The following is a 10,799-nucleotide window of genomic DNA, read 5'->3' on the forward strand; positions in this document are numbered from 1 at the left end:
TGTATGTTTTTCGGTGTCGAATTTAAGTCCCAACAATATGGTGGGACTGTGTATCTATCCATGAATATTTATGCTTTTTATTTTGGGGGAAAAAAAAATACATTCCTCTGCACATAGTAACTAATCTTATAGGTTTATATTTAAATTTAAATTTAAATAATTTTAAAGGACAATGTCTATTAAAGGTTCTTTAAGTGTAGGTGGAGACCAGGGCTGGAGTCTTGATTTATTTTCACTCTGCCACAGATTTTCTAAGAGCTTTGGTCAACTTATTTTATACTCTTTCATAGTTTTGTTGGCAGCATGATGACAGCACTAATACTTACCTTTTCCATCCTGGTTACAGAGATTTTGGGGGTTTTTTTAAGGTAAGGGTGACACCTACATTTGTACATACAGTGTCTTGCACAATGATTCTCCAGGCTTGGTTGAGTCCCCTTGGCACAGCTGTAATATGCCTGGTTTGGACCCTTCCTTCCAGTACAGTTCTTTTGTACCTTTCCTACAGAAAAAGCAGTCAAATTTTAGGTTTAGCTGTGTTGATAGAATATCGCTGCGGTGCAGGCCAAACAGGCTTGTGGTTGTCATCTCCCCATGCCTGCTGAAAGGAAAGCAGCTGGGACACCCTAGTTTCTGGAGAAGTCCCATAGTATTTTATATGCTGTTGTGTGTGTACACGCACATTCCCCCTGTAGTAGATGAGCTCCAGGTAGCATCCTAAAGTTTTTAACCTGTTCTTTCCTACTGTCTGAGGTTGGTTCCAAGTGCCTGTGACACGCTTTCCTTGTTGGGAATGCATAAATGTGTGAAAGAGGCGCCAATATTCACTTCCCTGCACGCAGCAACACTGCTGGTTAAGAACGATGCAGGGAGCTGTGAAGATGTCCTTTGATAACAAATCAAGCTAGAGGTACTTCCAGTGAGATCTAATATTTCCCTCTCCAGATTTTAAGCCCTGATGAGGGTTATGAAAATAAGTCTCTTTATGAGAGCTGGCTTGAGAAAGATCCCACGACTGAAAATAATACCTATCCCAGGTAAGCTCTTAATATGTTTGGGTTTTTTCCCCCAGTATTTTAATCATATCATGGCATGGCTACTCACCAGAATTTTTCGAGGTGTGCTACTTATGGCAGCAACACAAAACCTTTTAGCACAAGGTGACTCTCTAGCAATATCTTTTATAGTAAAATAAAATAAAATTTTATTATTTTCATTCAATGATGGTGACATTATTCCTGCAGTAAAATGAAACCTCATACTTTAAAAAGGCCTTTTTATTAGTAGAAATGCAATGTGGAAAGCAATCAAAAAAAAGCAGGGTGGGGAAAGAGTTCAAAACATAGTTTAGTCACCTACTAGACAAGATAAAATCAAAATTATTAGGATAATCAAATGCTCAGTTGAAAAAAGCTGCCTAGAGCGGTAATTAAAAAGCAGTAATTAAGAAACTTGTGATAATTATTCCTTGTTTATACAATGGGTGTAAATGTATTATATTACAAATCTATGTATGAGTGTATTAAGACTTCATATTTGAAGGTATTAAAACTCCAAATCACTCTTTCAACCTATGACTCAGAAAGGCTAAATCTTATTCACAGTGTGGCATTACTGATGTAAGGTAAACAGAACCGCCCCTTTTTGTGATCTGACCAAAATGCTCTGCAGGTTTCTGGCCCTGCTGAGTTTCTGGATTCATTAGACTCACCGAGATGTCTTCCTTTTGAAAAAGCTACCAGATCCAATCTTAGTTGATGCAAACAGCTCCTTGCAGAAATGTATACTAACTATGTATACTAACTTGAGCTGAACAGAAAAAACTTTTTTTTTTAGCTGAGAAACATTAATTATTCGCCAGGCCAGACATGTACACCAAAAACTGAACATCAAACGTAAATATTTGAAAATACTTAGAGTATTACGTCTGTCTACTGCAGTTTTCCTCCCCCTGCCACGCCGCACCTTCCCACCAGATGGCAGCAGTGGCCCGCAGGTGCCGGGTGCAGACCGTGCCTTCCGCAGCGGGAATTATTTATCGGTCTTGGATTCTGCGGTGGAATGTGCCAAGTACACAAACACATCTGTCTTTACACACGCTGCTGCCCAATTCGTATTAGTTTGGAAATAGACGATTGATGTTTTAAGACGGCAGAGACATGTCTGGTACAGTTTTATGGCTCCTGTGCATAAAGTGTTTGTTTGTATTTTTAATGTCATCGCTGCCATAATTAGGATTGCTACAATTAAAAGATCTTCCTAGCAATATTGGATACTGAATCAGAGAGTTGGAATAAAATCAGTTAAGTAATTAAGCTTGCCACGCATCTAGTCTTTGATCTTACTAGTGTCCCTGATGTGCCCTTCAGAAGAACTGACCTCAATTTCTCTGAAAAATCTGCATTTTGCATAAATTAGTACCGTACTGTTCAGTAAGTGCTCTCACTAAGATGTTGCCTTTTCAACATGCAGAATAAATAAACTGGGGTCGGGCAGTGATTTTGAAGCTTACTTCCAGCGACTGGGAATTGCATCAGGCAGAGCTCGTTACACCAAGAACAGGGTAAGTCTGACAGATTGCTTGAAGAAGTTTGATAGTGCTGAGCAGTCATCCTGTTAAAAGCATTTATTCATAATCAATTAAAAAGCTTCAAAGCATCTTTGAATGGTTTGTATATCAGTGACACTTCTTAATTTAGCAAGAAACCTAAATGTTTGGAGAATAAAACATGTTACAGTGATATGTATATCCTATAGGATGTCAAGTTTACGGAAAGGTATTTATGGAGTCTGACTGAAGGTGGATAGTTTGTTCCACCATGCTATTAATAGTCCTCTTAATATACAAATCTTCCATAGTTGTGTTCAGAAAGAGCTACACAAGGAAAAAAAAGGCTGTGATTGAGGACTTTTGCTATCCAAACTCCAAACTGTTTTGACTCTTGGAGAAGGCAATCTGTGCAATGGAACTGAAGGCTGGTCTGTGTAGGTAGAGAGAAGGAAGCCTGCTCACTTAATCCTGTGCAACAGTCCATGGATTCAGGTTGGTTTAATTTTTTAATAGGAACACACAAAAATGAAGGATAGTAAATTGTGTTTTGTAGCAAATAGCTTTTTTGATTTGGAAACCATAACGAAACATCAGAGTCATAAAGTGATCAATACATCTCCTAACTGCAGTCAGAATACAGAGCACTGACGAATTTTCTTGCTCTTTTCCAGAAAGCAGACAAATTCAGCAACTATCCTGTTTATCACACTGTTTATGAGACATTTGAGCTAGTGGAAAAATTTTACGACCCCACCTTCAAGAAACAGTTAACAATTGCCCAGCTACGAGGCAAACTGGTTTATGAACTGGCAGATTCCCAGGTCATTCCATTTGACTGTAGAGACTATGGAGAAGCCTTAAAAGGATATAGCAACAGAATTTATAAATTGGCCAAGAAGCATGAAGAACAGCTGAAACTTTACAAAGTATCATTTGGTGAGTTACAGCCACAAGATTATTTCTTAGGTGCATTAATTAGAATCGTGCAGGGACATGTTACATCTGTCACAGCTCTGCAAATTTATTCCTTTCTTTCCTGTTTGAATTTTGCCATCACAGTAAAGAGCCTCTAGTTTTTTTCCTAAACACAACATAGGTTTGACACACTGTCTTGATGAGAGAGTTATAACAACTTTCATGCATATTATTAATGACAGGCATTATTAGAGTGCTCATGGGCAGTCAAGGACCTCAAATGTAGGACAAAGAGGTATCTCAGCCTGCTTCTCCCTTCCTTGCTTGAAAAAGAAGACAAGTCAAGTGCTTATGGCAACTGCTTGGAACTTGAGGGACACGGGTGATCATTCCTCTTCAGCCAAAGACTTCATCTGACCCCAGGGAGCTTCACCATCCCCCTCGGTGCCTGGTTGCCATTTTTAGGCCACAGGAGCACTTCTCCAGCTCTTCTGCATTAATACATCCATTCATACATTTGCTGGGCACTTGAGCACATTGGTCTGGAGCACATAAAACAGGTCTAAAACAGCAGAGTGTAGCCAGGCTGGGATAGCTTCCACAGTCATTTTCTGTCTCCCCTTTTTTTCTTCTTTTTTCCTTCTTGCCTCGATCGCTCCTTGTGTTTCTGCACCAAGGAGATTATTCAGTCAGTCCTAATTCACTGGCTATCTGACAAACCCATGATTTAGAGACAAAAACTGCTTTTTGGAGATGCAGTCCTCGTTTGGGGTGTGTGAAACATTGTAAGTAACTCAAATTGAACCCACATTCGGGGGAAATTAAAAATTACATTTGAAACTTCATGTAATGGTTTAGGTGCAAAACTCTTGACTATTTTAAAAAGACACCCTTTTTTGTAAAAAGGCCAGTTGAGACAGAGGAAGCCTTGTGGGATGGATCATCTGGTCTGAGATTCTGCAAAACACAAGGAATTATTTCAGTATGTTCTAGTGTTCACTGCATCATGTCTTGTAAGATCAAATCTAATTATTTTGCAGTAGTGGAATATCTATCAAAATTTCTGTGAAATAATTTATTTTCATTGTTTGAGTTTCTATCTATTTTCAGATTAGAAGTTGCACAAACTACTTCCAGACCAATGCATCTATTCTTGTTCCTAGAATCTAGAAGCAATCTTTTTGATTGCTTTTTTTGGATCTTTTTGCTTTTCTTTTCACCCAGATAACACTGAAACTTCTCCTTAACAACTTTATAAATGTGTCATTCTGACCATTTTTTTACAAGGCATGTTTTTCAGTCTTTTCATTATTTTCATGGCTCTTCTCTGATGCCTGATGAATTTTAAATTATTTCTTGAACGAACCTATAATTTCTAATTTATTTATTCTATTGCACCAGAGTACATTAAACAACATAGGTGGTTTTTACAATACTGTGAAACTTAAAGTTTATTTCACTCAGCATTTTCATAGAATTGCTTATTGACAACACTGAATGTCAGAAAATTGTTAATTAAGTCTGAATAAATCATATAATTGTCCTTTAAAATAATAGATTAAGGTTCTTATTTGCATTTAGATTCATATTTTAGCTGTTCCTCTGCAACAATGAAGGCTGGAAACCTTTTTTTCATAAAATATGTGCTTGTAGCCATATGCTGTCAGGAAATAATGTTTTCAATTGGGGAAAAAAGAAATGTGATGTTTTCTAAAATAGCCAGCATTGACAACACCGAATAACTAGCAAACACAAACAGAAAGTTTCTTACATATTTTCAGATGATCTTCTTTTTTTTTTTTCTCTCTTAAATCCCCTCCTACTGCTTCTGAAATATAATCTGTTGCTGTGATATAGCCATGGTGTCAGCAGGGCAGAACTCTGCCCCTGGGAAACTTAGAGCTCTTGCCACAGGGTTGTGGACAAGTGTGAATTCTCACCCTCACGAGGTGATGTGTCCCTCTGTGCTGCAGTCCATAAACAACTTGGATACACAAAATCTGTGCCTCCAATTGCATCAACTAAACAACAGTATCAAGACAAGAAGAAGCAAGTGTAGGCTCGTGATGAATAAATAAGTTTGCTAGAAATAGAAGAGCAAATGAGACTGAGGAACAGCTTTCAATAGGAGTCCTGGGAACAGAAAGCCTGTCATGTGAAATTGGGTGATAAATGTATAAACAGTGAAGGGATAACAGTTGCCAACGGAGGACTGGATTTAGGAGATGATCTAATCGTATGTCCTATCTTCCTGTGCAATCGAAGAGAGGATACTCTGGTTTAGCTGAAGTTTTCTGAAACCTGTGGGCAAAATTTACAAGTCTTAAACTTTCCTTCTTTCTAATTGAGTTGAGTTTTGGTGGGGCCAGAAGTTAGCCTCATAACATCCACCTGTTACTTATTCTACAAAAATTACTTGCATAAATCGACACTTTTCCCAGGTCTGTGTTAAATAGAGCCTTCCGCAAGAACATCATCACAGCTGCTACTGCCATTAAAAGGAAGGCCTGCTGCTAATAACTAAGTTATTCCACATGTCTTGGACGTACTGGCAGGGAGAGGGCAGGAAGAAGCAGCAGCCATTCCTGCCAGCCTGACTGCACACAGCCAGGCAAACCCCTGGGGTCTGAGTGGCAGCGCGGCGGGACAGCACGGAGGGCCATGGCAGCGACACCTCCTGTGCTGCAACTCCAGCGTGCAGAAAGCTCAGGACTCGGCTGCTTTAATCCACCGTGTCTGCCACTGTGTGCCACGACAGCTGTGCCTTTTGTGCCTCACCTAACACTGCTCAATGCACGTTATCACACTCTCCTGTTGTGCTGTGAATAGGACATCTTTCTCCTAGAGTGAAATCCTGCTGTTCTTCCACAGCCCTCTGGAACAGCTGGTATTCTTGATGGAAGTCAGGCTTTTTATACCTGAACACTGCAGGGCATTTGTTCAACAGGAAACTGCAGAGCTCTCAGTTTGCAATGACAGCCAATTTTTTCCTTGCAAGGCAGAGGGAAGATGTATGGTTGTGAAAGCTTTACCAAGCATTCTGCTTTACTGTTGGTTTCATTGCAAAGGGTACTTGCTAGTAGTGCAGCTCTTTAAAGTCTGCATTAGGGAAACCTCAATTATACAAAGACAATTATATAAAGACAAGAAAATTAATGCTATTATATCAGCAAGACAGACGTAGATCTTCTCCCACTGGGCTACTGAAAGGTATATTTGGCTTAGTAGATACTGTGAAGTTGTTAATGTAGTCCTTCCATTCCTAGATCCTCTTTTTTCTGCTGTGGTGAACTTCTCAAAGGCTGCTGCTGAATTTCACAGGAGACTTGAACAAGTTGACAAGAAAGAGTAAGTCTGAAAAAAAAGTTATATATGTATAATGTATATATTTACATCTATTTATATACATAAATATATGTATATATACATATATACATATATAGATGTATATTTATATACATCTATATATTTACATTAGGTACCCAGAGTGGAAGTTCTTTATGTCTTCTATTATACAAGGATTGTCTCTGATTAGTGTAGAACAGAGCCCTTGAACTCTGAGTTAGGCAGTGTCTGCTAAGATGAATTAGCAGCTATAAGAATGTTTCCTGTGATTGATAGTATGAGCTGTAGAGCTTATTACTAGTATCAGGTTGTCATTAAAATTACTGTAATGCATGGAAAGGCAGGTAGCAATGAAAGTTAGACTTGGACTGAGATCTCTATTTAGACACCTACGATTGAGTGCTGTAGGTGATGCCAGAATTTGTACTTTCAGCACACTTCAAGGAGAGGATGATGCTTCGGAGTATCTGAGATGCTTTCAAGCTTTCAAGCCTAAGGGCCCTGCAGGACTACTGTGCCCTCTGAGTGCAGTGACTGGAGGCCACATATGGTACCAGTTGTGTTTAGGCAGCTGAATCTCTTCCTTACTATGGTACTGTAAAGATTAGAACAGGACTATGGACATTTGGCTTATGGGTGGACACCAAAATTTAACTATCTTCATCTTGATGTATATCTCAGCCTTCTACTCCCCTCTCTTAGGTGGCATATTTCCAGTGCCATTTAATACTAAGCAAGTATCTGACACTCTCAGGAAGTTTCCCATTTTATTTTGCATAGTGTGAAATCTTGTTGAGTTTTCTAACACAAAAATACCAATGCATTAATATAACATGGATTCAGTATCTCCATTTGCAAAACCTCATGGTTTTTTGTGAACTGTAGACCGCACTTGTCTTTTTTTTTTCTTTTCCTGCCAAAAAAAAAAAGAGAAGAAAAGTGTTTTAAATGAAACATGTTTCCCCACTGTGTGACATTTCTCCACCTCCCTCTCCTGCAGTTCACTTGCAGTGCGCATCATGAACGATCAGCTGATGTTGATAGAAAGAGCTTTCACTGATCCTCTGGGCTTGCCAGGAAGGAAGTTTTACAGGTGAGGCTAAAAGTTTCTTGACCTGCTGTCTGAGGCACTGTATTTTTGCAGCTGACTGATCAGCTGAATTGCTGTATAGGTCTCACAGGAATTACAGTTCAGCACATTGCTTTAGGTACAATCCAGTGAGTAGTGGACTTTGTTTATAAACCTTAAGGAGAACTCCTTGGCTACATCAGTCTCATGGAGCCAAATTCCTCTCTTTTTGCTCTCTCTATATTAGCACAACACCATCATACTCTGCCTTTTACTTGTAGGTGTTCAGTACTACTGCTGTTACAACGTGCTCTTGTGAACGAACATCTGCAAAGTGAGGACTGAGTGGAAAGTGAACTGTATTGAAAAGAAATGTGAAAAGAGGGTAGAGTAGAAGGGAGACAACAATGAGAACAGATGTGTAGTGAGGGTCAGTTGAAGAGAGAAGCCAAGAAGGGAGAGCTTGGGGAGAATTTGGAGAGGGAGAGACCTTTCGACACAGGACAAAGGCCCGTGTGCTGTGCTGCAGAGCCCCATCTGTTGCAGCTTTGGCTGCTTCTACAGGTGCTCCAAAAAGCTTAAACCACTAACTACTATATCCTTTCTAGAAACCCAGTGCTTTTATTAGGAATACCTGACGAGAACCCAGCTTTCAGTGTCAGGCATGTGACCACCTCACTTTGCTCTCAGTATCCCCCTTTTCCCAATGACTGGATATATCTGACTCACTGATGCATGGCTTTCACACCATGCCAGAAGTTCTCGTTCTCAGTTCTTCAGGTAGAACTGAGAATCACACTTCCATCCTCCTAGGATAAACTGTCATTCACACTTCGGGAAGAATGAAATAATTTCTTTCTGGAGTTCTTGTTGGGTGTTAGGTATTATTTAGAGCTGTATGGGATTTTTAAATTATTATTTCTTACTTGCTTGCATTTATTAATGTAATTTTAATGTTTCTTTTCATTTGGGAGGACTCTTTCACATGCTGTGAATGTGCTTCGATACTTCATAGTTAAAATCAAGTTGAGGAGATCTGTAGCTATTCATTATTTAGGAAAAAACCCCACACCAAAAAAATAAGAGTGATATTTGTGCCTTTCTGATCCAATATGATCACTTCTTTTCTGAAGAATTGATGCTTTTCTCAAGAATTCACCCACAGATTTTTTTCCTCTCCTTTAAAATTCCCTTCCCAGGTAAGTAATCTGCTGATCATCATGCACTACTTAGTTGTTTTTGAGGTTTCTGTTCCATTTCTCACAACACACCTATAACTAGTTTTATTCCCTGTTCCAGACTGCCAAATTACTTTGACAAGTTTGTTGAGCTCCCATTTTCAAAAAATGTAACATGGTTTTGTTCCTAATTAGACAAATGCGTCATTTCTTCCCAAGGAGAAGGCCACCTGACCTAAATCTGTGCCCTTTCCAATAGATTTTGCTCTTGGGACTGCTCCTGTCCTTTTAAATACCAGTTTCCTGTGTATTTAGTAAGTTCTGATCTTCCTGGGATTCACAGCTGCTCTATATAGCACACATACAATGAACACACACCCCAGTAATAGTTTCTTTTGTTTAGTATAATTGCATTTTCCTTCTTTCCCCACAGACATGTTATCTTTGCTCCAAGCAGCCACAACAAATATGCAGGAGAATCCTTCCCAGGAATCTATGATGCCATGTTTGATATCGAAAGCAAAGCTGATCAACATGAAGCCTGGGAAGAAGTGAAGAGGCAGATTTCCATTGCAGCCTTCACTGTGCAGGCAGCAGCAGGAACACTGAAGGAAGTGGCATAAGATGATGGCTTTGAAAACTCCCACAGCAGAGTCTGGCATGCAGAGTTATCAGGCTACTGCAGTGGTCCTGTCTCCCTGAGTGCCTGCTCACCTGAGTCTCCAGCATCCCAAACTGCATGGCAGGTGAGCAGAGCTCTGTGTGTCAGAGAACTCCTGAGCTAGGAATTGCTGCCTCTCTGGTACTGACAGAACTGTAGCTTTATGAACAGCCCTGGATGGAAGCAAATCTGGATGTGGGGAGAAGTGGGAAGCAGGGGAAGCAGGAACAATAATTTTCTGCGTAAAATTTTCTGAGAGATCTGCCAACTTTGAGGACCCAATATTTTGGATGTACAGTTGCAAAAACCATTACTTGCCAAGCTACCTGCAAATTTTGTCCATCGCAGTGTTCAACAGCACACATTTTGACAGAAAAAATGTAGCACTTGGCCTGTCCATTTGTCTTGTTCTGATAATTACTTTTATAATATTAGACACCAAAGGCATCTCTGCATTTCAGAATCTATTCTGCAAGACTGGTGAATGCTTTTTACACTGATTAGCTTGCTTTTCCTTTAAAAAAAAAAAAAAAAGTGACCCTCCTACTGATTCCCAAAGCAATACAGGTCATTCTTGATAATCAGGGAAAACAGCTGCTTATATGGAGAAATGCAGAAGCATGTTCTCAGTGGAGTGCATGTCCATCCCTCTGAAAGTCACTATGCATCTCCCTCCTTTATCTGCACTTTGGAAAATAAAGATTTTGGGGGGTAACCAAAAGCTGACCTCCCTGCTCTTTTTGGCACTTTCTCTTGTTCCAAACCCATGGCAGCTTTTGTTCCTATTTTTGTCTGGGCAATCTCTTTCATATTTTTTCCATCTGAAGGAGCTCGAGGACATTGTTACTATTGACATGGGGCTTGAGATAATTCTGTCTTCAACTAAGACCTGAAGAACGTTTCCCAGCAGGAGCTGATTTTGAGTTCAAAAAGGAACTGAAATGCATGGGAAGGCCAGTTGTACAAAACCATTTAATTTGTATAAAATGGAAAAAAATAAATTCTTGCTTCATTTGCCCTTTTGATGTAATTCTCACTTACATGCTTTAAAATGAATAAAATTGCTAGAATTTTACTGAA

General features: G+C 39.5%; 1 protein-coding gene across 3 annotated transcripts in view; it reads left to right on the forward strand.

Moving 5' to 3' along the window:
- Nucleotides 1-10,799, forward strand: part of LOC104690326 (N-acetylated-alpha-linked acidic dipeptidase 2-like) — a 31,934-nt gene extending 21,135 nt beyond the window's left edge. For 2 of the 3 annotated variants that reach the window (XM_019286761.3, XM_019286762.3), the window contains exons 14-20: nucleotides 946-1,037; nucleotides 2,473-2,563; nucleotides 3,223-3,487; nucleotides 6,733-6,814; nucleotides 7,245-7,361; nucleotides 7,812-7,904; nucleotides 9,492-10,799. In XM_019286761.3, coding sequence (XP_019142306.2) covers nucleotides 946-1,037; nucleotides 2,473-2,563; nucleotides 3,223-3,487; nucleotides 6,733-6,814; nucleotides 7,245-7,361; nucleotides 7,812-7,904; nucleotides 9,492-9,681 — 930 coding nt within the window. In that variant the 3' untranslated portion in view covers nucleotides 9,682-10,799. The remainder of the gene's footprint in view (nucleotides 1-945; nucleotides 1,038-2,472; nucleotides 2,564-3,222; nucleotides 3,488-6,732; nucleotides 6,815-7,244; nucleotides 7,362-7,811; nucleotides 7,905-9,491) is intronic. The other variant, XM_010401081.4, reaches the window with a different exon arrangement.

The sequence above is a fragment of the Corvus cornix genome, chromosome 1 (genome assembly GCF_000738735.6).
Source record: "Corvus cornix cornix isolate S_Up_H32 chromosome 1, ASM73873v5, whole genome shotgun sequence".
Classification (NCBI taxonomy): domain Eukaryota; kingdom Metazoa; phylum Chordata; class Aves; order Passeriformes; family Corvidae; genus Corvus; species Corvus cornix.